Source organism: Hemibagrus wyckioides, linkage group LG19, assembly GCF_019097595.1.
Source record: "Hemibagrus wyckioides isolate EC202008001 linkage group LG19, SWU_Hwy_1.0, whole genome shotgun sequence".
Taxonomy (NCBI): Eukaryota; Metazoa; Chordata; class Actinopteri; order Siluriformes; family Bagridae; genus Hemibagrus; species Hemibagrus wyckioides.
The window spans coordinates 13139023-13164042 of NC_080728.1; the positions used below are offsets into that span (position 1 = coordinate 13139023).

Genomic DNA, 25020 nt, shown 5'->3' on the forward strand with positions numbered 1-25020 from the left:
AACAGCAAAGGGTTTATTCCTTATACCACTGGCAGTAATTACATATATTTATTAATTAAAGAATGACACATTCGTAATTAGTTTTAATTACATTTAATGTTGTGGAACATCTGCATCCTGCTATTACTTTATTTTGCTATAACAGCTGTAAACAACCATTACTACACCAGCCTCCTTTTTCTCTGTTTACAGTTTTAAAAAATAGTATGTCATATTAATGTGAATCACCATGACCAATCAGAATCAAGCATTCTGCAGAAGCTGTTTTTTTTCTCCAGTACATCTGCTGCTTCGTATCTGTGCAGTATCTCTGATTAATGAGTTATTTTTTGAATAATAATTGAATGATGAATAAATGAATAATTTTTTTGTGTGTATACGCAGGTGTGGAGTGTTGCAGATCGGTGACCGACTCCTGTCCATCAATGGGATACCCACAGAGGACAGCACATTGGAAGAGACCAACCAGCTGCTTCGCGATTCCAGCATTACCAGCAAAGTTACACTGGAGATTGAGTTTGATGTAGCAGGTAAAGACACCCAACATGTTCAATCAACAGCTCATTCATTTCCTGCAACAACAAAAAAAAAAAACCTCATAAGACTAATCTATTATTATGTGATCCAAGCTGTCTGCCACCTGTTTACTGCTTACAAGTGATCGGTGCGAGCCTATAGGCAAACAGTGAATTGAAAGCCATCCAAAAGTGCAGTCTTGAGGCTGTGTGTTTGTGTTGGTGGATGTATGAAAATGATCAGTCACTACTCCCATGCTGAGCTTTGGCACTGTGATCAGAGCCTGAATCCTGCCAAAAGCGCACCATCCTAAACACACACTAATTAATATGTGGAATTTTTAGCACCAAATCCTTTTCCGTTTTGACGTTTCATGAATATATTTCTGAGTTTCCATATTGATGGTAGATTCCACAAGGATCTTGTAAAAAAAAAGCACAAACACCAGAGCAAAAAAAGCATGCATCTTTTACATGAGTTCTCTGACAGGGTGATGTGTTTTTATCGATGATGATTTTTCCTCACTGAGCAGTCACATTGCTCTGAATTTTCCATAGAACATAGGCAGGAGGAGAAATGATTCGAACTTGGCTTTGCCAGAAGGGATTTTGGCCCGTGACGCTGAGGTGTTTCAGCACAGAAAGAACATGCTCTGCTCCTGAAGGAGGAACAAGCTTTCCTGACTTTATTTTGAGTGATTGTTTTAAAACAAAACCAACTAAGAAAACCTGGCCTTTATGGTGCACATGTGTAATTGCAGTCCATGAGAGACCAGTCGAATTTCTGTGTGCGATGCTTTGATGGTTTTCCCATCAGCTGAGGTCCTTTGTAGCTGTGCACTCAGAGAAAGGGGGGCATTTTGCTCCATTAGTTATTGCAACCTTCTGTAGCTCCAGACTAACCTCTAAAAACCTGCTGTGTCATGAGTGTCTGTGACGCTGTCAGAGAAAAGTACTGGAGGCTTTGTTATCTAAATTCTGAACACCTTTCACTCGCCTGTGTGTGGTTTTCTCTTTCAGTTTGACATGACATTCATTTTTACCTGATATGGACGAGCAATCCTATTTATTTCTGTCTTTCAGAGTCTGTTATCCCGAGCAGTGGCACCTTCCATGTGAAGCTACCAAAGAAGCCAGGAGTAGAGCTGGGCATCACTATCAGCTGTGAGTGTTTGGTTCTTTCTCCTCTACTCACATCATTACACGGATCATGTCATTAAGAGGCCAAGAACCAGCAGTGCGTAGTTATAATTAGTATCGCTGACAATTCTGTACTGTAGTGTGGATATTAGATATCAGCGGTGAAATACTTCCTATTTCACACACGCTGGCCGAGTGAGCCTGAGGTTAAGGGGCATGATGGTGAACAAAAAAAGGGGAGGGGAGGGTCGCACTAAATACGTCCAATCATTTGTTATTACTAATACATTATATAATGTGGCTTATTTATTTTCTACAGGTTATACAAATTGGCATCAGTGACTGGTTTATTTATATGAATCCAACAGATAATGCAGGTTGTTGTAACTTTATAATAATAAGCATAATAGAAACAAATTGCTACAAATGGCTTTCACTGCAGCATCATTTATCTCACGACTCCGAATGAAAACAGGCCATAAGAGCTGTAATTAGCTCATTTGTTTGTCTGTTGCTAGTTGCCCAGTATTCCGGTCATACTTTTTAACCATGAAGGTTTTAAAAGAGCTTTGAATATTTAATTCTCTGGGCACAGCCACTTTCTGGGAGCAAATAGAGCAAATGGAATTGTGATTTATTTTCTAGAAGACATTTCTGGAAATGTCCATTTCTTTCCTGAGTTCCAAAACCACCCGAATGTTTCTTCAATTAATATTTTCCAATGCTAAGCCGTATTACTACATTAGCCCCGTGTGCACTGCTGAACCTGGGAGATAAAGACAAATAATGCCAAGAAAGGGACTCCAGCTCTCAAAGTAAGGTCTGAGAAGCAAAGCCAGGGGTCTGTGATTTTTAATTTAGTTACAGTACTGGGATTTATGAAAGTATAAATGATTAAATTCGCATACATATTAGTCTTTTTGACTGGCCGGTTGAGTCAAATAGGTTCAATCCAAAACTTTGAAGGAAAAAAATACAAAAAACCTATAAATAATGTCAGCTTGGAGCTAATGAGTTCTGTCTAAAGATTAAAAAGCTCTGAAACAATGCCAATGCATAGCCAAAATATTATTATTATTCACATTTGATTAATGAGTCTAATATTTCTATAGCTCATAAAATAAATCTGTGCTGAGGGGGTACAGAATTCATATTTTTGTTACGGCTAAAGGCAGTAAAAGGTTTGAGATAAATTAGGAACTGGATCTAAAAACAACTGGTTGTTAAATTAGGGAGTTTTTACATCATATCTGATCCGTCAAAACATGCATCTCTTCTGATGGTTTGTTCTGTACAGTGAAAATGACCAAACAAAAAAAGTAAACCATGACCTCTGCTAAAGTGGGACCAAACTGGTCACTAAGAATTTCCATTGGTTTCCAGCCGCCAAAACATTTGCCCCATGCCTAGTGGTGCCTAGACAGGCAGTACACAGTAATACACTGACTCTTGTATGTCACTGCCTCCTCTAAATTTCACACACACTCCTTCGATATTTAAATTGATTATAATTGCTTATTTGCTTGGCTGCTTGGGAATAGAAAATAGAAAGGCATATTAAAGGGCTTTTGCTATAATCAGGCAATAAGAAACAAAGCATTTGTCTTGGACAGTTTCAGACATGGCTCATTACTGAATTACACACTACAGGCTTGAATTCTCCAATTATAGCTACAGATGGTATTTAGGGGATGAATTAGCCACAGATGGACCTTCTGTGACAGTTATGAATTTAGTATATTATCTAGAAAAATGCAGTTGATTTTATTTCTATCGCATTTAAATATTTTGGAAGCGGTATACAAATATATTATTAGCAGTATACCGCTACGGGTCTTTAACAGAACTTTCATGGTCCTTGAATATTTTATTGCATTTAGTAAAAAGTAGACCTCATTATTAGCCAGCATTAGATCCCAGCTGATTCCCCACTCTTGCTTGGTCTTCACTGTTCCTATCTTGTATTTACCACCTCTTTTATTTTCAAGAAGGTCATTCTGAGACTAAGAGAGAATCACCTGTAATGTCTTTTGTTCCTCTGGCCGGCAATGCTCAGTGCTCCATTATCCACCCTCCATGATGAATGCTCATGGCCTTAACCAGAAGTTGCATCACTGCATACATCACTGCCTGGTCAAGCAAAGATAATTTATTGCCTGGGCACTTTCTATTCTCGTTACAGTTATTGTATTCAGTGGTGTTGTAATGCATTTGTGTTCTCCTGGAAAATTTATGTCTGGTAGATCTGAGGTGTGTGGAGCTGAAAAAAGCTGGCAATGTTATTTGAAAACATACTTTATTTCAGGTATTTGGCATTTACATTCTGTACACATCTCTTTATATGTTTTTTTTCCTGTAGTGTATTTAATAAATGTAAATTTTTGCCCTTCAGGGTAAGATTAGTACATTTAAATCTCCAAAAATATAGATTTTATGAAAATTAGGCCAAAGATGATGGATCCAGGATTTACACTGAAAATGAGTGGTCGAGTGTTTCGATTACCACAGCCGCCATGCATGCTAACTTACAGTGGGTATCGATATGAAGACAGACACAATTTTTGTTTTAGCCAGCTGTGTTTACCCAGTGCATCTTATAACATCTAAGTGAATTACATAACAGGAACAGGTCCAAAAAAATATATTTAAAAAAAAAACAATCACTGAGATGGATAAAGGATCACTTCCCTGTGTCAGTATTTTGTTGAACCACCTTTTGCTTTAATTATAGCCTTTAGTTTGTTGGGATACGTCTCTACCGACTTTGCACATCTAGACTTTGCATTAAATTTGATGGTGGACTGCAGTCTTCGGGTCATTCCACAGATTTTTTTTCTGGACTCTTACTAGGCCATGCAGGGACATTCTTCTCTAGCAGCAGGTTTTCCTCATGAATTTGATGGTATTTTGCCCCATCCTTTTTTCCTTCTATCCTGACTCCAGTCCCTGCTGCAGAGAAACACACGAAGAACAAGCTTCATGCTTTAGTGTAATTTGTGGTGTTATTTGGATGGTGAGCTGTATTGGCTTTATTAGCAACTTAAGGGTTAAGGGCTATGCTCAAGGGCCCAGCGGTGGCAGCTTACTGGTCCGGGGTCTCCAACCTTCCGATCAATAGTCCAGCACCTTGGAAGCTACCACTGAGCTACCATTTCCCTAAAGAGCCATGGAGTAGAGATAAGTGAAGTCAGAAGTGAAGTCAAGCTATGCACTATAATGAGGTAAATACATCTATTTTGTTTGTTAGCTGCTAGCAATGCTCAGCAAGCTAACTTTAGCCTAGACTAACTATCTAGAACATTTTGCCTAAATTGCAACTCTGCGAATATCTTAAGCTTTAGCTAATTGAGTAGACTATAAAAACTCTGAAAGTGTCTACTTTTCTCTGGGAATCCCATATGCCCAGACGCTTCACCATTGGAGTAATTTACATAAAAATCTGTATTTTTGAGATTTGAATGTTGGTGGGCTTTCAGCAACTGCCCACCATCTGTAGCGATATTAAACCATCTGTAACAGAATAAGGTTTACTGGAACATGCCGATCTGGGCTGTGTGAATGCAGTGAACCATTTTGGAAATGTTCAAACTTTATAAAGTTCCCCGTTAAATGAATGTGCTGGGATTTTAGGATTTGCTGCACTACCTCCTATAAAGAATAGGAACTTATGTCAGTTGTTCTCTTAGGCTTTCTGCAGCTCCCAGAATGACGGAAAGAGAACCTTATTTTCAGCAGTGTAGCAAGGAGTTCTTTAGAGATGCATCATTCACCTTAATTCTGCATGAAAGGATTAATACCACCCTCTCAAATGCAATTTTCCGGGGTGCACAGTGTCACATGGAAGATCCTTCTTGCTGTTAATAAACCTCCTTCTGCTGGCTCACAGCCAGCCGGCCACGTTCACGCTTTGTATGTTTGCGTGATGGATAGAGACGAGAGAAAAGGCACAACAGGAAAGAATACGAGAGAGCAGAGTGAACAGTCAGCTGCACTGATGTTATTGTCTGCAACATGCTGAGGACACAGCAAACAGCCTGCAGGGTCGTGCTCACACGCTGCTCCAAGTAGCACCTTATTTATGTGCTTTGTGAAGTGCTTAACGCCACCCAGCTTTATGTCTGACACTAAGTCATATTTCTCCCGAAGCGGTAAAGTCAGCCAGGGACAGCTCGCGTGGACCTATTGTTTATCCTACTTCGTATTTTTACATCAATCAGTCCCACCCCTGATGGAGGAACCTGATTAAGTAGAATGCTGCGATTTATGTGACGCTAATGCTACTTCGGTGTTTTCTTGAGCGCTGTATATTGTCATATATATTCGAGTTAAACAGCATCCTCATGCGGAGCAGGTGAGAACCATCAGCGTTCATCTTGATAAGCTTTCCTTTAGCGGGTTGATGGAAAATAGGGGTTTGGCATATTTGGTTCTCCGTGTCACAGCATGAATCAAGAAAGTGATCTCAGCCTGATGCTCACCTAGTACGATTCAGACGAATACGGCACACAAGTTGAGCAGCGGCAAGGATCCACCACTCATCACAGTTACACCAAACAACAGATGGAGAAAAAGACAAATCAGATTTGCAGAAGACATCATACAGTAAGCTGTCATGCAGCCCGGATGTGGCAAAAACAAACCAGCCGCAACAACACAACAAAATAGGCTGAATCATTCCCTTTTTTCCCTGATAAGAGCTGATGATTTACACTGACAGAAGCCCACACAAAGTGGGCGGTCCAATTGAAGTGAAAAACCTGTGTGGAGTTACGCAATATCTAAAGCCAAACAGCATGGTGACTCTCAACGGATGTGAGGGATGATGCTGCAGTTCTTCATTTTTTTTTTCTCTACTATGAAACATTATCCTTTATTTTTTGTATATTTGGTTTCCAAACATTCATTCCTAGTCACAGCTCTTGATCTAGCTGGTGATACCCGCCATGCTGCCTACAGGCTGGAAATGTTTGATGCGTCTGAACAGAACAGCATCAGGGTTTTTTTTTTCCCCTCTATACAAGTAAACAACATTGATCACAAATAGCTTCTGGTTTGTTATGACAGCTCATACCACACGCTTAATAAAACATTTTAAATCTGAATACCTTACAGGTTTTTTTGCATAATCTTTTGGAGGAACTCCTAATGGTTCAATTTAGACCACGACCTTTCTGAGTGGGAGAAGTGGCAGTTCTTTATTCCCTAGGAAGCACAGTGACCGTGACACTAGGCAATCTTGGGCATGTATGAGCTCATGTGTGCGAAAGATGGCTGAGATCATTTTACTTTGAATATGTTACGCTTTGCATGTTCTCCCCATGCTTGGTGGGTTTTCTCTGGGTGCTCCGGTTTCCTCCCACAGTCCAAAGACATGTTACTAGGCTGATTGGAGTCTCTAAATTGCCCGTAGTGTGTGACTGCGTGAGTGAATGTGTGTGCCCTGAGATGGGTTGGCACTCTGTCCAGGGTTTATCCTGCCTTGATGCCCGATGATGCCTGAGATAGGCACAGGCTCCCCGTGACCCGATAAGAGATCGTATAAGCGGTACAGACAGACAATGTTACGCTGTCATGTGACGCAGCATGAGCAGCGGTTTGAAAATATGCGGTTTACATTTACGGTATTTGGCAGATGCTCTTATCCAGAACGAATTTCCAAAGTGCATTTGAAGTCTCTATCGATGAATACATCCATACCGGTTCACAGGGCCATGGACTAAGAGTACATCAGTCTAAACCTCTGTTGGGAGGAAATACAGCAAGGAGAGCACACACACATTTATTTATTTATTCATTTCTTTTCTAAGACTTCCACTGACTCAACTGTTCAAATATCTCAAGAAAGTTCTTTCCACCACCAAGGTGCCAGAACACAGAAGAGTTTTGATGTGTGCCTTCCTTGTGGTCGGCTGAAAACTTGTTAGCCTTCACCTTCCCCAGTTCGTAGCTGTTGTATGATGGGGAGAGATGTTTTGTTGGGCTGGAATTAGCAGGTGACTAAACTACAGAGGCAGCGTTGCAGGTTTTGTGTTTCAGTGTCAGGTATAGAGAGTATGATTCAGAACCTCTGAACAGAGACAACCCTTAACTATCAAAAGAACCCTCATGAAATGCAGGTTTCTCAAGTGTGTGCACCGATTAAATACATTTTAAAGGCTACAAAATCTTTTAGCAGGGTCTAATTTTTCATCAAATCGGGCAAATTATGTAATTGTTAGTTGGCAAATCTGATCCATTTAATCCAGTGGATGGTTTTGAGCACATTCTGTAACTAGCTTTAAAGCAGTAATTCAAGCTGTAGAGTGTAACGAGATGAAAAGTTACTCTCATCATATTAATCCATTCAGGTTTTAAAATGATTGTGCTAGGTTTAGATGGTCGATTTGGAAAGACGCTTCCAATGATTGCAGCACTTTTATTCTTGACTTGTGAGTCACTATCACTTGGTCAGATTGAAAAGGTTTAAAGGATGTCAGTCCGCGTGTAGGAAATATCTATACCTTCTGATATATAAGGGCTGTATATTAGGAAACGCTGTGATGCCTGTCTGAGCTGACGTTTTGAGATTGAAGTATAAAATATGGACCAGTCACTTTGTGCGTGTGCTTCTCTAACTTTGACAGTTTGCTTGTGTAGAGTGGGACTTGTTCAAAGCCACTTCTCTCTGATTGTAAGTCCTTGAGGCAATTTCTTGCCTTCGCTTGCTCTCCATGGCTGAGGCTACCAGTGCAATCTGCTGCATCTAGATTGAGTCATCAACATTTTACAATTGAATCCCTCCATTCTGTTCAGCCTGTTGCCCGACACCACCATTTTCTTCTTTATCTCCTCTTGTTATATTAGGGATTTTGTTTCCACTCTACCAACTGCCCTTAAATAAATTTGTATGTTGCAGCAATTCATGTAACAATTTCCTCGGCCCAGTACTGCCTTGGCTCTCGCAGAGGACAGAGATATATTAGCAGGGGGATGTCAGGCTTGTGTCTGCTCATTTCCCCACACTTCTTTCCACAGCTTGCAGCATCTATGTAAGGCAGTACAGTATTTTATTCAGTGTACTCATTGCCAAGAGTTGCATCCTTATAAATTTGCAGGAAGGAAATGAGGACCTGAGGACATAGTCTGCTTGTTTAGAATACCAAAACACGGGATTTGCTGTGTAAGCTAAAAGTAGACTCTCCCTCATCAGCACTGAGCAAACACAGACGGGAGCTGATGAAGTCATGGGACACTGCAGATGTGAGATTTAAAGGAAAGCGGCTGTGACGGGCCCACTGGAGGTCCTTCCCTATAGAGAGGTGGTCTTATTACTAAGTTAGCAAAAAAAATAAAAATGACTCAGCATTCTTACACGGTATCTCCTGAGTGAAGTATGCAGTGTAGATCTTGGGAATATACCTGATGTTTCTGTTTCTACTAAACACGTAATAAAGAGGTTTTGCTGAAAAAAGTGATAAAACAAACAAGATCTAGAGGGTGGATTACATTGTTCAGTGAGTTGTCTTCTTTGGTTTGTTCACGGTTTTTTCTTCTTTGTGTTTCTCTCAGCTCCATCTAACAGGAAGCCAGGTGATTCTCTTATCATCTCCGACATCAAGAAGGGCAGCGTGGCACACAGGTAACACTTTTAATCTCAGCCTTCATTGCGTTGTGTAATCACAATAAAAGCTGCTTTATTTAAGCAATACAGAGGGCTCCCGTGTGGCGTGACAGAAAAGCATTCACACTGTCATCCAAAAATTATGAGTTTATGTCCCAAGGTGGAAGGCTTCACAACTTGGAGGAAAGACATGATCAATTTCTTTTTTTCGTTTATACTATACAATGACCTCAGTGGCCTCATATTGCACTGCACTGAACTTGTATACATGCAAATAAACTTTTTACATTGTTCGAATTTATATCTACCCCTTAAAGCTATGTTTTGTTAATTAATTATTCATCTTAAAGCATATTATTCAGTGACTGCTATGAATTATTCAGGAAGTGAAACTGGCAGCAGTGTTAGTGACTGATCCGTTCTGTGGCAAGGAAACAGGAGCCCTGTTTGCGGACAAAGCCTCCCGGCTTTCCGGTCAATCTACTACAACCGCAAGCTGTGTGTTGTAACTGAAAGACAAGTGAGATGGCCCTGCAGAATTGCTTGACTTACTCTTCGTGATGAGTTGTGAGGAGATTGATAATCTGGTAGAGCCTCAGAGTAGACCTACTGCTTCTCTGAATTGAGAGACAGTTGTGGTTGTTAGGCTCCCCATTGTCAACTCCTGTTAGAGCTGCTCCCATCAGGCATGCCTTACTGGGCGCAAACGCTGGGGCAGACCCAGGATACACTCAAGAGGTATCCCCTCAAGAGAAGGAGAGGATTGAAGCCTGCTGCTATTATCACCCTTACCAGGAAAAGCATTGTTAAACGTGTTAAAAACACACACTTCAGAACCCTTCAGTAATCCACTCCCCTCACCATCACATATCCCGCCTGTGTGATTTACACCAATATCTCATACGCCTCCGTTACACACCGTCACCTGGGGAACTCATTTGCGTCCGTCTCGTTCTACAGATTGATCCGGAGGCACATGCTGAGGTACACACATGAACACACTGAGCCGTGATAGTGTTATATGTTTAGCTCCGTTCAGAGTGAGTGTGTGTGTGTTTGCAGAAGCCTGCCAGGGCACCAAGGGAGAGAGATCTGATGGTATAGAGCTTTGCTGGGTGATTTAATTAAAGGCACTCGAGCAGAAAACAGAGCACCAAGTGCTGGGTTACGTCCAAGAACTCATTCAAAGATCACAGAGGGGTTATCCAACATGCAAATGTTGATTAAAAACACACGATGCAAGTCGGCTAGAGTTCGACACAAAGAGTTTACCTCTCTGCCGAACAGTTCCATTTGTGAATTCTTTTTAATGACTCTACATTTAGCAGAGATGCTCTAATTTGCCGGGCTGTTACATCATTTCACATGCCTAATAATCGTGCACTAACAAGGGGAAACTGGGTTAGACAGGATATGCAAAGATCAAGATTATTTAATGTGACAGAAACCCCGCTGCAATGATTATGTGGCCGTTCAGCTTTGTCTCTGCTGAATACACACCTCATTTCTGTGCCACTCGAATTGTGCTCTCCTGCAGCTTGATGGAGCAATTGAGAGATCATTAGGATCTGTTTAAATGCAGGCGTAATTACAAGTTCGGCTGCTGTATCATCTGAATGCGGGGTTGTGTTTCTTACCTGGCTGTTAATAACGAAATATCCTTGAATTATTCGTCGCTCTAAAATTCCCTCAGACTCTGGCGGTGTGTACCGTGACCAGTCCTCTGAATAAAGATTGTGCTCTCTCTCTCTCTCTGCTCTCTAAAAAATTGTGTACTTGTGTCAGTGTGTGTCGGGGGACGAGAGTGTGAATAAAAGGAGTATTGTACTGCAAGGATGTGGGAAGATGTTTTACATGGAGTTTTTAGCAGCATACCTGTGTCATGTAATAACTGTACAATATTATTATTATTATTATTATTATTATTATTATTATTATTATTATTATTATTATTATTACAGCAGTTAAACCTCTAGTACTCTCAGCACCCCTACTTTCTATATCCTTTAAGTGTCTGTATAAGTTTTGTAAATGAAAAATGCTGAATATAGGAATGAAGCAAACACCAAGTGCAGACTAAAGGTGTTTTTATGCGTTATTTGACTGCCTCTTTGACACTGACCTGTTATAATTCCATCACCTAAAACCAATATCTTTTCATAAAAATCAATGAATTTTGACCTTTTTTTTAATGTATTTAGCTTTGTCTTAAGAGCCAGGAAAATTTTTTAAACAGATATATTGTTCAATATTCTGTATGTTCACTGCACAGGCTACGACAGAATCATATGGTAATGCCTACATATAGCACTACATGCCCAAAGGATGCAGTCACAGATTATGAATCCTGTAACTGTCTGCTGCAATATTTTCCTCTACGTTTAAAGTGTGTTTGACAAATGGTGTGTAAAATGTGTAAACAATAACGTGTGCCATAAATATGAGGTCCATTAATTTAAACACCATGTTCCATCTGCATCATACAACAAGTATTGCTCATGGAGACCAGAATGTGCCTTACGGGTTTATGTCTAGATGAGACGAGAGACGAGTATATTGTAGGAGGTTTATTTTATAAATTTTGATAGAAAACTCCAGAAATGTATTCTAAAGCTGATCATCTAAACCAATAGACAGAAAGCTAAAGTTAAAGAAGCACAAATACACAACCAGGAAAAAGCATGAAGCTAAAAGAAAATGGTTAGTCTTTAGATGTAATAGATGTCATTTTTGTAAAAATAAATAAATAAATAATAATTAATTAATTAATTCTAAAAACTAGGTGTTTAAAGAAATAAATAAAACATTGTTTTGAATGATCGTCACCAAGAAAATGTAGCTTTTTCCAAAACATCCAACATATTATTATTATTTGTTTTTTTATTTTTTTATTTTATTTTAGACAACAACTAAAGCATTTCCAACATAAAATACAGCTGTGAAAGTCATATTCCTTTCAGTAAATTTTCCCTAAATGTATATTTTCCTATCTTCTTGTCCAGGACGGGGACTCTAGAGTTGGGAGACAAGCTTTTGGCTATCGACAACATCCGCCTGGACAATTGCTCAATGGAAGATGCTGTCCAGATCCTGCAGCAGTGTGAGGAACTGGTCAAGCTCAAAATCCGTAAAGACGAGGACAACTCAGGTACCCCTGGGCCTTGTAACTCACACTCCCTCACCGTGGGCAGTACCTCTTGGATTAGGGGTGATGGTATATTCTCAAAATGGCGACCTTTTGCAATCTGAAGTAAGATTAGAGTAAACAGTGCTTAGGTGATGGGGCTTGTTCACTTTTAATACACAGCACCAAACACAAGGGAAAAAAGAAAGTCCCTGATGAAGAGCAACAAGAGCAGTGCTACCTTGATGGCTGTCATTCTGATGCTTGATTTTTTGCAGGTGTACAAACACACACACTCACACACAGGCATCAAGCTCCAGTATCTCTCTTGCAGTGTATCGTGGTCCTTTGTGTCCAGTGTCTGCAGAAGCCTCCTTCTCATTCTTCTCTAATCTCTAATACTATTACCATTGTGCACATAGAGGAAAACGAGTTTAATCAGCCCAATTAAATGCTCACTGACTTCATTTAACCACTAAAACTCTCCCCAGAGTCTTATTTTTTCCTCACAGGGTGGGAGGTGCTGGTCTTTATAGGGCTTCCTTTCTATAGTTAGTCTCTATACAGCATTTCTGCTCATGCCATCTAATCAAATGAATCGTTTCTTATTATTAATAATGACTTGGATAAGTCATTGGTTGGATAAAGAAGGAACGATATTCATTAAGTGCTGGCGCTGGTGAATCTGAATCATTAATGATCTTGTTAAGATTTTAAGTGGATTTGTGTAATAAATAGGTAATCAGGTCAATATAATATGGTTTCCTGTGAGTTTGGGAGATGCGTATAAAGGAAAGGACACACCAAAATTTAACCAAAATGGAATAAAGCTATTAATTAGCTATTAATCAATTTAATGACTACATTGCTTAGATATCATAGTTTTTGCAACAAATATCATGGCTCACAATATCATACAGTGCCTTTCGGAGTTTCAGCATGATTGCACCTCTAATAAAGTCAATTAATTTTAGCAAGGTAGTTTCAGAAACATGGACTTGGAGGTGTTTTGTTTTCAGCTTACTTTTTTTTCCTGTATGGAATAACAGAGAACAGGGATCCAGGTCTCCTCATTTCTCTCCTGCTGTCAGGGTAATGAATCATTAATAATCACCAGTATGACATTTGAGTGCTGTCTTATAAGTCTTGATTAATGTGAAATGGGTCATCAGGGGGACCGTTTTCTGTTCCTCTCTCTGTAAACAGGACAAGATTCCTGTTGAACCAGACTTTGCTAACATAGCAATTGAATATGTATTTTCCTCTATCATGGAGAGAGAACACACACACACACAGCATTTTTTCTGAACTTAGCAGTGGATTTTGACTCTAGAGGTGCTATGAGATTTCCCTTCTTCATTAGTATGGCTGAGAGGCTGCAGGATAAAACGAATGGCCCGGAGGAAGTCTACAAGCGCTCTCTCTCTCTCTCTCTCTCTCTCCTCTTTCTGCTCAATCTGGATAAGGCCAAATTCACAGGTTGGCAATTTGTGACCTATGTGATTGACAGAGTGTGTTATGTGTGTTCAGGAGCTTCTGTGCAGGATGGAGGACATTTCACATTTCCTCCACATAACTCTCTTTCCCTCAATTCATTTTTAAGACTATTCAATTTTTTTGCCTGGAAGCTAAGCATTAGGGATTATTGTATAGCCCTGGTAGTGCTTTTCGAATGCATGGGAAAAAGATCATAGGCTTTTAGGATAACCTCTAATTCTAGATTTTAAAATATTTAGCTTTGTAAGAATCACTCAGCACTAGCGCTCAGCAGAAGGGATTTCGTGTTCAGTAATGACGGTGCCGGTCTTTGACATTTCTGGGCCTCGAGGAATATGTTTAGTTTAGAACATGCTGCCTTGTACATGCATTTCCTTTTTCTTTGTGTCTGCACTCTGTCAGGATACATACTTATCCCTACAGTTGATTACAGGTACATTGCTAGTTCCTTGTATATTCCTGTTAGATTTCCTCACATTTTGTTAGATTTCTTCACACCATACATTTTAAGGCAGCCCTTAAATCCAAATTTTATATTCTACAATTTCCAAATCTTTCTTTCGAGTAGCCTTTCCTTTTTTCCCCCCACTTTCCATTTTTCATCTACAACCTCCGGATCCCTTTTAAATTCTGTCCCATTTCCCTGCCCATTAACCCTCCAACCTGCCCCTCCTCCCCTTCCTCCCTCCCTCCCTCCCTCCCTTTCTCTTTCACTCTCTCTGTCCGGTGTTGTGAGGGCTGTCTTCGTTCTGCTTTCTGCCCCTCTGTGAGGTGTCCTGCGTCTAGGCCATGTTGATATGGACGCCCGTGTGCTGTTGGCCTGTGTTGCAGACGAGCAGGAGAGCTCTGGTGCCATCATCTACACTGTGGAGCTGAAGCGCTACGGGGGCCCGCTGGGCATCACCATCTCAGGCACCGAGGAGCCCTTCGACCCCATAATCATCTCCAGCCTCACCAAGGGTGGCCTGGCTGAGAGGTACTGCTGCTTACCATCCCCTTACCCTACACCACAACTCTGTGTTGACTCTCAGACATACCCTCAGAAAAAAATTTGGAGGAGGAGAGTGTAGCGATTAAAAGTCTAACCACTGGTTCTGTGAAATTCTGGAAATGTTAATCAACTTGTTTGCGGTGTATAGGACCGGGGCGATCCATGTTGGGGATCGTATCCTGGCCATTAACAATAACAGTCTGAAGGGGAAACCACTGAGTGAAGCTATCCACCTGCTTCAAATGGCTGGAGAGTCTGTTACACTGAAGATCAAGAAACAGGGAGAATGTGAGTAGTGCGTCAATCACACTGAGTGTACATGTACTTTAGAGTGCATTTTCTCTCTCTCTCTCTCTCTCTCTCTTTCTGTCTGTCTCTCTCTCTCTCTCTGTCCCTCACTCTGTCTCTGTCTGTCTGTCTGTCTGTGTCTCTCTCTCTCTTTCTGTCCCTCACTCTGTCTCTGTCTGTCTCTCTCTCTCTCTCTCTCTCTCTCACTCTCTCTCTCTCGCACACGCACGCACACACACACAATGAATTTTAGATGTTAGATGTCAATATTTAAAGATCTTTTTTGTCACATGTAGTTATATATACGGTATATACACTTCAACTATATACACTATGTTGCCAAAAGTATTCGCTCACCTGCCTTGACTCGCATATGAACTTAAGTGACATCCCATTCCTAATCCATAGGGTTCAATATGACGTCGGTCCACCCTTTGCAGCTATAACAGCTTCAACTCTTCTGGGAAGGCTGTCCACAAGGTTTAGGAGTGTGTTTATGGGAATTTTTGACCATTCTTCCAGAAGCGCATTTGTGAGGTCACACACTGATGTTGGACGAGAAGGCCTGGCTCTCAGTCTCCGCTCTAATTCATCCCAAAGGTGTTCTATCGGGTTGAGGTCAGGACTCTGTGCAGGCCAGTCAAGTTCATCCACACCAGACTTTGTCATCCATGTCTTTATGGACCTTGCTTTGTGCACTGGTGCACAGTCATGTTGGAAGAGGAAGGGGCCAGCTCCAAACTGTTCCCACAAAGTTGGGAGCATGGAATTGTCCAAAATGTCTTGGTATGCTGAAGCATTCAGAGTTCCTTTCACTGGAACTAAGGGGCCAAGCCCAGCTCCTGAAAAACAACCCCACACCATAATCCCCCCTCCACCAAACTTTACACTTGGCACAATGCAGTCAGACAAGTACCGTTCTCCTGGCAACCGCCAAACCCAGACTCGTCCATCAGATTGCTAGATGGAGAAGCGCGATTCGTCACTCCAGAGAACGCGTCTCCACTGCTCTAGAGTCCAGTGGCGGCGTGTTTTACACCACTGCATCCGACGCTTTGCATTGCACTTGGTGATGTATGGCTTGGATGCAGCTGTTCGGCCATGGAAACCCATTCCATGAAGCTCTCTGCGCACTGTTCTTCAGCTAATCTGAAGGCCACATGAAGTTTGGAGGTCTGTAGCGATTGACTCTGCAGAAAGTTGGCGACCTCTTCGCACTATGCGCCTCAGCATCCGCTGACCCCGCTCCACCAGTTTACGTGGCCTACCACTTCGTGGCTGAGTTGCTGTCGTTCCCAAACCCTTCCACGTTCTTATAATACAGCTGACAGTTGACTGTGGAATATTTAGGAGCGAGGAAATTTCACGACTGGATTTGTTGCACAGGTGGCATCCTATCACAGTTCCACGCTGGAATTCACTGAGCTCCTGAGAGCGACCCATTCTTTCACAAATGTTTGTAAAAACAGTCTGCATGCCTAGGTGCTTGATTTTATACACCTGTGGCCATGGAAGTGATTGGAACACCTGATTCTGATTATTTGGATGGGTGAGCGAATACTTTTGGCAATATAGTGTATATATCTATATATCTATCTATATATCTATATATATATATATATATATATATATATATATATATATATATATATTTTTTTTTTTTTTTTTTTTATCAAAAAAAATTTATCAAATTGATAAATTGGCTCTCTTTAGGCGTGTTAAAACATTTCATACATTGAAATAAAATGTAATAAAATTATTCAAATAAAACAGAATGTTTAAGAATGAATTCATTCAGAATGTTCATTTGCCTGCATCTTAACATGCACACGTACATGGAAACCTTCATCCCATAAGTGAAACACTGCTATTTGTGGAATATGGAGTGTTTTATTTCTGTAACAATTTGCAGTAAAGGTGGTGGGTTATGAGGAGAAAATAATGAGTTTCTGTTGTTTGTACTTCATAATAATGCTGCTGCAATATGAGGCTTTATTTGATCCAAATCAGTAAACCTTGAAACAAAATGTTTTTTGATATAAAAACGGTGTTTTACACCAGTGGGCTTTCCTGATTTCTGGTTCAGAATGTTCGAATGACTCGCATATGGTTCAAAGTGTGTCCATGAGTCACTGGATGAGCACTGATTTGTGGCTCTGGTGGAAAAAATGTCTTTTAACATTTTCTATTTACGATGATGCATTAAGCCTGGCACCCCTAGGCTCGGTTTTTGTTTTATTTTGTGTGTGTGTGTGTGTGTGTGTGTAAACACAGTGGCAAGTCCTAAGCAGCCATCAGTGACCGGGCACCTGGGTGAACTGAGTGATGCAGAGGATGAGACTCAGCAGAAGACAGGGAAGCTATCAGACATCTACTCCACCACCATCCCCAGTGTGGACAGTGCTGTCGAGTCCTGGGACGGCTCGGCGATTGATGCCTCCTTCAGCCCTCAGGGTAGGTATGGCTGTGTCTCTGAGGGTGGAGAAGAGAAGCTTCATATTTTTATACAGTTTTTAAATGCAGTATGAAACCAAACTAAATCATTTAGCAAACATACTCAAAGTATTAGTCTTACTCTTAATCAGAATCCAGCAGACTCATAGGCATGAAAGCATCTTGAGATTAGAATTCTTTTTCTCAATGGAGTCTGTTGTTTCTGTAGTTTAAAAGAGGAGGTTTTCTGCTCTAAAGCTGTCCCCTTCTCACTTCACTTAACCTACCTCACTTCTGTACCCTGCAAGTGTGCTTTTAATCAGTCGGAGCTAAGTATTGAGCTCATTTGAGGCCGGAGATCATTTTTTCAGGCCAGAAGAAATGTGGAAACAAAGGCTGAAATGAAGCCATGAAAAGAGAAATACCTCTAAGCTTTAACAGTAATTCTAATAGAAGGCTTTTTGTCAGATCTAAGAAAGAATGATCAAATATCTTTTGGTCTAGCTCTCCTGGTTGAAATGAAAGAAGGTTATGTGTTTTGTGCTTTGCAGCAAGGCCAGAACTTTTCTCTCTCTTTCTCTATTTCTATTTTAAAATTGAGTCATCAGTGTGAATCTCAGTAGACTTCCTAATGGAGTCTGTGCAGCTTGTTCCATTTCACAATTATATCTACAGCCCTGTAATAGACGGTCACATCACCTAAACCCTGCACAGGCATAATATAGGTTTGTGTGCTGAATAATTGGATCAGTATTAAATTTAAAGATGTACTAAAACATATACAGTACTCTGTTAATAAGGTTTCCTTTTATTAGCTACGTCTTCCCGTCTGCCTTGGTGGGTGTAAATGTATTTAGCTAACTGCTACTGTGCGCAGGAATACACAGAACTGTTTAGCAGACCTGAAATCAGTAACGGATATGATTTGTCCCCCGACATGCAACGTCCTCCTGATCAAGTCTAATCATTTGTCCTAAAAACTGGATGGCAAGAAATTGGAGAAAATGTTCATATTGCATTAACTGATAATGGCAGGAAATTATTACACCCACAGAGGGAACTGTATTTATGCTCCACCAAACACAGTAAGGCAGGCAAGAAATGATTGCAATTAAATGTATAATTTAATAACGCATAAAGCTCTTATCACTAATTAGTTTCAGGGTTCATGTGTAGACTCATCACTGACAATACATGCTGCAATCATCACTTCAGATTTAAATCGATTACTCGGGATGTATTCATTTACCAGAGACATTAGTTTAGTGCATATTATTTGATTCAGGGGGAAAAGAGATTTAAACCGCACAGAGGGAAAATAATGGCCAAGCCGGTCTAATTTGTTCAGGGACATTGTTAAAGATGATCAGTGCTGCTGCTCGAGCAGGTCCGCTGCCACGCTCTCTCATTGGTATCCATGAGCTGTTGGAGTCAGACCCCATCGTCACGCTCACTCCACCTCCCACAGAGGGCTTAACCTTCCTCTTAATGATCAAATGTCGCTTTCAATCAATTCTCACTTAGAGAGATCATAAATCTCATCTTGTCCTGCTGGCATACACCTCCTCAAGGCTGACCTCTCTCTCTTTCTCTCTCTTACTTTCTCTGTCTCCTTAAAAAAAAAAAGAATGAGTCTTTTAGTTGAGTTTCTAAAGGTTCACACAGAGCACATTTCCGTTCCTGCAGCACTTGTAGCCCTGTCTAAATGGAAGCATTTATCAGATCCTGATACTGATACCAAATAAGTAACCTACTTAGTCTTACACAATAAGGGACATCGAGCATCTTTTTAATGTTAGTTGGTTGCTGCCGTGTGCTGCTAGTGATGACTGCCTCGTGCTGAATTTTATTTATGTGGATTAAACAGTATATTTAGTAGTGAGCGTGATGGCACTGAGCGCAAGGTGACATAAATTGCACCAAGGTTTGCAAGCCAAGTGAGCAAGTTAACAGAAAGGAAGAGTGCATGCTTGAGTGCTCGGTACTCGCAGACCTCCAATGTTCTCATGTGGCACAGGTTCTCTGTGCTCTCACTTGACTGGTCTGTGCTCGAGAATACTTTTGTGAGCACACCATTCATGACACCATGCTCTTATTTTTAATTACCATGTTTACTGATCCTGCTCTGCACACACACACACACAGTCTGATACTGTTTAAACACCATAATACGCTTTACCTGGTCTTTAATCTTGTAAGAAGGTGCTGTAGTTCAGTCTTGCATTGCTTTGAAGATTAATTGTGAAATACAATGTTTTCTCCTCATTAGTGCAGCAAAAATATACAGGTTTTTGTGACGTAGCATAACGTTGTATCAAAGCATCTTTTATATGAGTACAAGTAAACAAGCACGGTCATTCCTGCTCAAAATGCATACAAGCAACAGGACTATGTCTGTTGTGTAAAAAATGTGTAAAAGCCATAGGATAGGGAAGTTAGCCTCTGTTTATTTAGTCACTGAGTAGACACTCGTATCAACATCTACTGATTGTCTAAACAAACACAGCGTCTGTCTCGTTGACAGAAAAGACACTTTTAAAGTTAAGGCCATAAATAATACAAAGGACGCCTAAAGTGTAGTGGGTGTAGAGAAGGATAAAGGTTCTTGATTGTAGAGAAGAGGCAGGAGACACACCAACCGAATCAACACATACACCATCACTGCATGAGACTGAGCTCTGAGGCTCAGCAGGGTTCTAAACACACACTCTCACACAAAGTTCAGACACTGAAGCAGCAAAGACCTCAGAGAAGGACTTCTCACACACTTTGTAGGTAGGTCTAAGCTAGGGTGCAGATATATGGAGCTTTTCGATGCCTAAAATGCGAAGACGAGTGGACATCAGTGGTATGACCTCAGCACCGTGGTCAGATGAGAGAACATTTGGAGCTTGTAAACCAGATGGACAGAAGCATCCACAATGCTGGAATCTAAAAATAGCTAGGGTTTGCAGAAGAACTGAGCATGAGCAGATGCTGTAGTCGGAAAAGGTTGTGCTCTTCAAAGAAACAGTGGGTCGGTGTGATGTGATTAGAGAAGTGAAGTGTGTCATCTAAAATTACACTGATTCTTTCTCAGTGATCGGTGCCAAGATAGGCGGCGAGGGCTTTGATGGGGATTGACAGGTTCAGTAGTATCTGCGTTCAGTTTTGTCGAGGTCGATTTGTGGATCTTTCATCAAGGACGAGATGTCAGAAAGCCAGGCAGATATCTCCAGAGGTGGATGGAGGAATAAAAAGCAGTGCAGCTATATCACTGAGCTCAGTATAGAGATCGATGTACATCATCTTATATTTGGAACTATGGAGACAATCACAGGTCAAACCCAGGAAATATACTAGAAACAACAACACAGACAATTAGTAATGAGGCAAATGGAAAATAAGGCTTGGCAATGAAGGTGATATGAACAAGACCTGAGCTAAAAAAAACACATGGTATTGCTGGAGGCATGACACACAGCATGGAGCTCAAGGCTGTGACAGTAATAATCTCATGAATACAGTTCTTGGCAATTCATTATACAGTCCCCAAGTCTTGCACTTTTCTAGTGTACAAAATAACGTGTGTGTGTTTTCCAGCCCCGACAGGCTTCCAAGCATCGGGCTACAGTTTCCACAGCCACGAATGGAGGAACGCCAAAGTGACCCGTGGCAGTGTATCTCCAGGCAGCAGCCGTCAGAAGAGCACCATCCTACAGGACCTGGGTCTCAGTGATGATGAATGGGACAAACCCACCGCTAGCGGGTACCTACACACACACTACGCTTCACGCCGAGCAAGGGAACATTTAGAACTTGAATCCAATGTCCAATGTACTTCACTTGCTTTGTATTTATAGTTTTTGGTATTATATAATCAGGTGCATCTACTACATTGGGCACTTGGGCAGGCAGCACAATTGGGTAGGTATAAAATGACTAACCGTATCCCACACTTCAGTGGAGAGGGACTACAGCAGGACCACCAGTGACCAGATATTTAACAATAAACAGCACTGCATTTCTGCTGTATCTGATAAACTCATAGCAGCACCACGCACACTACCATGTCATCTATCATGCCAGAGTCACTGCTGTATTCAGAATGATGCACCACCTAAATAATACCTGCTCAGTGGTGGTCCCTGTTGTAGGAGGAAGAGACGGATATGACTAATAGGAACTGCTGGGCTACAATCAGTAATTGTGTACATACACCATATGCACCAATGTGGTAGATTTACCTAAATGTGAACGTAGGTACAGGCCAGTGATGGTACATGGTAACATTGTGATTGTAATCATGAGCCTGTTAAAAGTTTAGATAATAATAGTTGAGCAAATATGTCTGTCAGTCATGTTCTCAGCTGTTTTAAAGCATTAACACAAAAAGAGACAAAATGTAAGGCCTCCTTATTGAACTAACCTGTTGCTTATTGGTAGTCTATTTGGTAGCATGGATCCAAACTGATGGTTAATAGTCGTTAATGATGGTCACTATAAATAAGCATCATAACTAAGGTTATACTGCACACAGTTATAGAGTATGGTGCAGATTGCATCTTAAATGTAATGCCGTTGCATGAGAAGATTACAGTTGGTTTGGGTATGTTGCTCTTTGTGTCATTTTTAAAGCAAGCGTTAATAAGGTTAATGTCTTCAGTGGCGTTTTTTGTCACTTCCATAAAAGAGTGTCGTAAAATGCTTAGGGTTAAGTGCAGTCCAGCAACCATTTCATATATTTGTTATCTAACTTGTATATTTTGAATGGAAAAAAAAAAGCATGAAAAGCTCTTCAAGTTAATAGTGTTAGTAAGTGCAACCATTTTCAGTATTCAGCTGCAAAATCTCTTCTATAGGTTTCATCTGAAAAGAAATCTTATGAATGTACCAGTGAATGTCATTTGATAAAAGCTCTTTTAAAGCAATAATAGCTCATGTTTTGTGGTGAGACACAAAGCTTTTGAGCTACAGTGGCTGCTGCTCTGGGCAGGAGACTGCTTTTTATTACTGTTTCACATGATCTTGTTGATTGAAGCGTCTCTGTTACCTGTCTGCAGAGCCGCCACGCTGCCCACTGGCCTTATCTCAGACAGCAGGTGAGGCTCAGTGCCATGTGCCCCATTTTCCAAACCCAGCGTGGCCCCTCACCCCATGCCCCCAAGCCATGCGGCCCTCCGTGGGTATCACAGCCTGGCATTGCGTCACCATCTCTGTGTCCAGCCACACCGGACCGTGTGTCCCATTTCTTTTCTTCTTTTCCGAGCCACACCTCCACCGCCAGTGCCTGCACAGCCCCATTGGTCGTGTTCTGTGCTCATACCTGTGGTGCCTGCCTGCTCGTTGGCTGCTGTAGTCGAAGCAGGGATGGAGTGCTGAAACGTCTTTTGCTTGTCATTGCCAGGTTCACCGTGGGTCACGATGGGACCGAGCCGGATCAGGAAGAGAACTTTTGGTCTCAGGCACTGGAGGACTTGGAGACGTGCGGCCAGTCCGGGATCCTTCGCGAACTTGAGGTAACACAATAACAGAACTTATTCATACAACCAAAATTCATTTCATCCCCTAACTGTGACCATTCCCAGTTTTTAACACACCCATGCACTTCTTACAGCGTCCCACCCTTCCACCATACACCCCCTCCCCCAACCCCCGTCTACAGACGCACGCTGTCATGCCTTTGGTTTTGTGTAACTGCTCCTTCTCTTTCCAGGACAAGCCAAACAGGCTTCTGACTAAGAGAAACCTGGCCGTCTTGGTACCCCCTTTCCTTTTTTGGGCTTCCTCTCTGCTTGTAGCACTGGCATCCTGGAGCTCTCCCTGTGCTGTGTGGCTCAGAGTCTCACGCTTGCTTAAGGCTGGGGGGGTGGGAGGGTCCGGAGGGAGGTCGGGAGGCAGGGAAGGGTCCATAACACACAACCATTACAAACCATTACAAATCCTGGGGGTGCATTCAAACAATAGGAACAACTAAGGAATGACAAACCTTAATACAAGTCAAACTGAGAGAGACTCCTCCACCTGCTGCTAGATTATGTTGTTTTTTTATATTCAGATGTAACATTAAATCACTTTTGTCTCGCATTACCTTGAATCAACATTCTCTATGGTTAATTCTTACTGAATTAGAAATGCATCTTACTTTAGATCTAATTTTGCAGGTATTTTGATGCCACATTCAACTTGTGACAAAAAGGGAAGGCTAATTTTTATATATTCTTAGCTACATGCCTCTGTGCTCTGTGTAGAAACCCCCCAAAAATAGAGTTATTAGAGCAAACCGAATGTACCCTTGGGCAAATATCTGACTTGATTAAGTGTACCTTTGGTTAGTATTGCTGTTGTGTATCAGTGTATTAGAAAAGCAAGAGCAAAAAAAAACACCAACGAAAGCAAAAAAAAAAAAAAAATACAGCTTACAATGATAAAAACATCATGTCATCTGGAGTGAACAAATTCTGTTTTTGTGTAAAAATGCATGACTAGTTGTTTGTTGACTGTTTCGATTAAAAAAATGCATCACCTTGGTGAGATGGAGAGCTCAGTCTTGCGCTGACATCCATCATTAACCAGGACTCCCTTTTCAGTACAGTTTGGGTGACGATCACTCAGAACTGTCCAATGATGCAGGTCTGGAGAAATGGGCATGTGGGCTCGTGCAAAGCATGATGGGAGAGCCCCTGCAAGGCTTTTTTTTATTTTGTGACTTTCAGTCTTGTTTAACCATACATCCTTTAACCAGGCTTTGTCAAATGCCACCACCAAACATTGTGATGCCCAAAATCCATCTGAGTTGTAAACTGTGTGTGATTTAGTTATTGCCATGGCTTTCCATGGTGGAACCCTTCGAGACTGTACTCTGTGTTTGTGTTTAGTCAGCTACAATGCATGATAGCAAGAGTGTTTGTGCATTGATATAGTGATGAATGATTTCACTGAAGCAAGCAGATGGTTTCTAAATGTTTTTGCGACTGTTTTTGTGTGTCTAACCATCTCTTTTGTCAAAAGAGAGCTTGAATCAGCAGCAGCCCACTACTGAGTGTCTGTGTAATAACACTTTACTACAAATTAAATGATGTAGAATCAGTAGAGGGTGCAACGTATATTCAAGGAGCCCTGTGTTCCTTGTAGCTTTAGGGATGTGTATTGAAACTCACTGTGCCATTCTCTCTGTGCTGCGCTATAGGCCACCATAATGTCTGGCAGTACGCTGAGTCTGAACCATGACCCGGCGCCGGCACGGTGCCAACTGGGCAGGCAGGCCAGCTTCCAGGAGCGTGGTAGCAACAGGTCACAGTATAACCAGGGCAACCGTAGCAACACACTTCCCAGCGACAGTGGACGCAAAGCCTTTGCCATGAGGAAGATGCAGCAAGAGATCAAGGACATTGTGTCCCCAAACCCTGTGGAGCTACACAAGGTAGTCATATCTATTAATACGACTAACACC

General features: G+C 41.3%; 1 protein-coding gene across 10 annotated transcripts in view; it reads left to right on the forward strand.

The window, feature by feature from the left end:
- grip1 (glutamate receptor interacting protein 1) overlaps positions 1-25020 on the forward strand; it is a 294167-nt gene that overhangs the window by 263771 nt on the left and 5376 nt on the right. For 4 of the 10 annotated variants that reach the window (XM_058417361.1, XM_058417365.1, XM_058417356.1 and 1 more), the window contains exons 13-24: positions 385-530; positions 1599-1679; positions 9204-9273; positions 12258-12403; positions 14648-14852; positions 15016-15155; positions 17430-17609; positions 21171-21336; positions 22631-22669; positions 22975-23086; positions 23284-23328; positions 24757-24990. In XM_058417361.1, coding sequence (XP_058273344.1) covers positions 385-530; positions 1599-1679; positions 9204-9273; positions 12258-12403; positions 14648-14852; positions 15016-15155; positions 17430-17609; positions 21171-21336; positions 22631-22669; positions 22975-23086; positions 23284-23328; positions 24757-24990 — 1564 coding nt within the window. The remainder of the gene's footprint in view (positions 1-384; positions 531-1598; positions 1680-9203; positions 9274-12257; positions 12404-14647; positions 14853-15015; positions 15156-17429; positions 17610-21170; positions 21337-22630; positions 22670-22974; positions 23087-23283; positions 23329-24756; positions 24991-25020) is intronic. The other 6 variants (XM_058417360.1, XM_058417358.1, XM_058417357.1 and 3 more) reach the window with 6 other exon arrangements.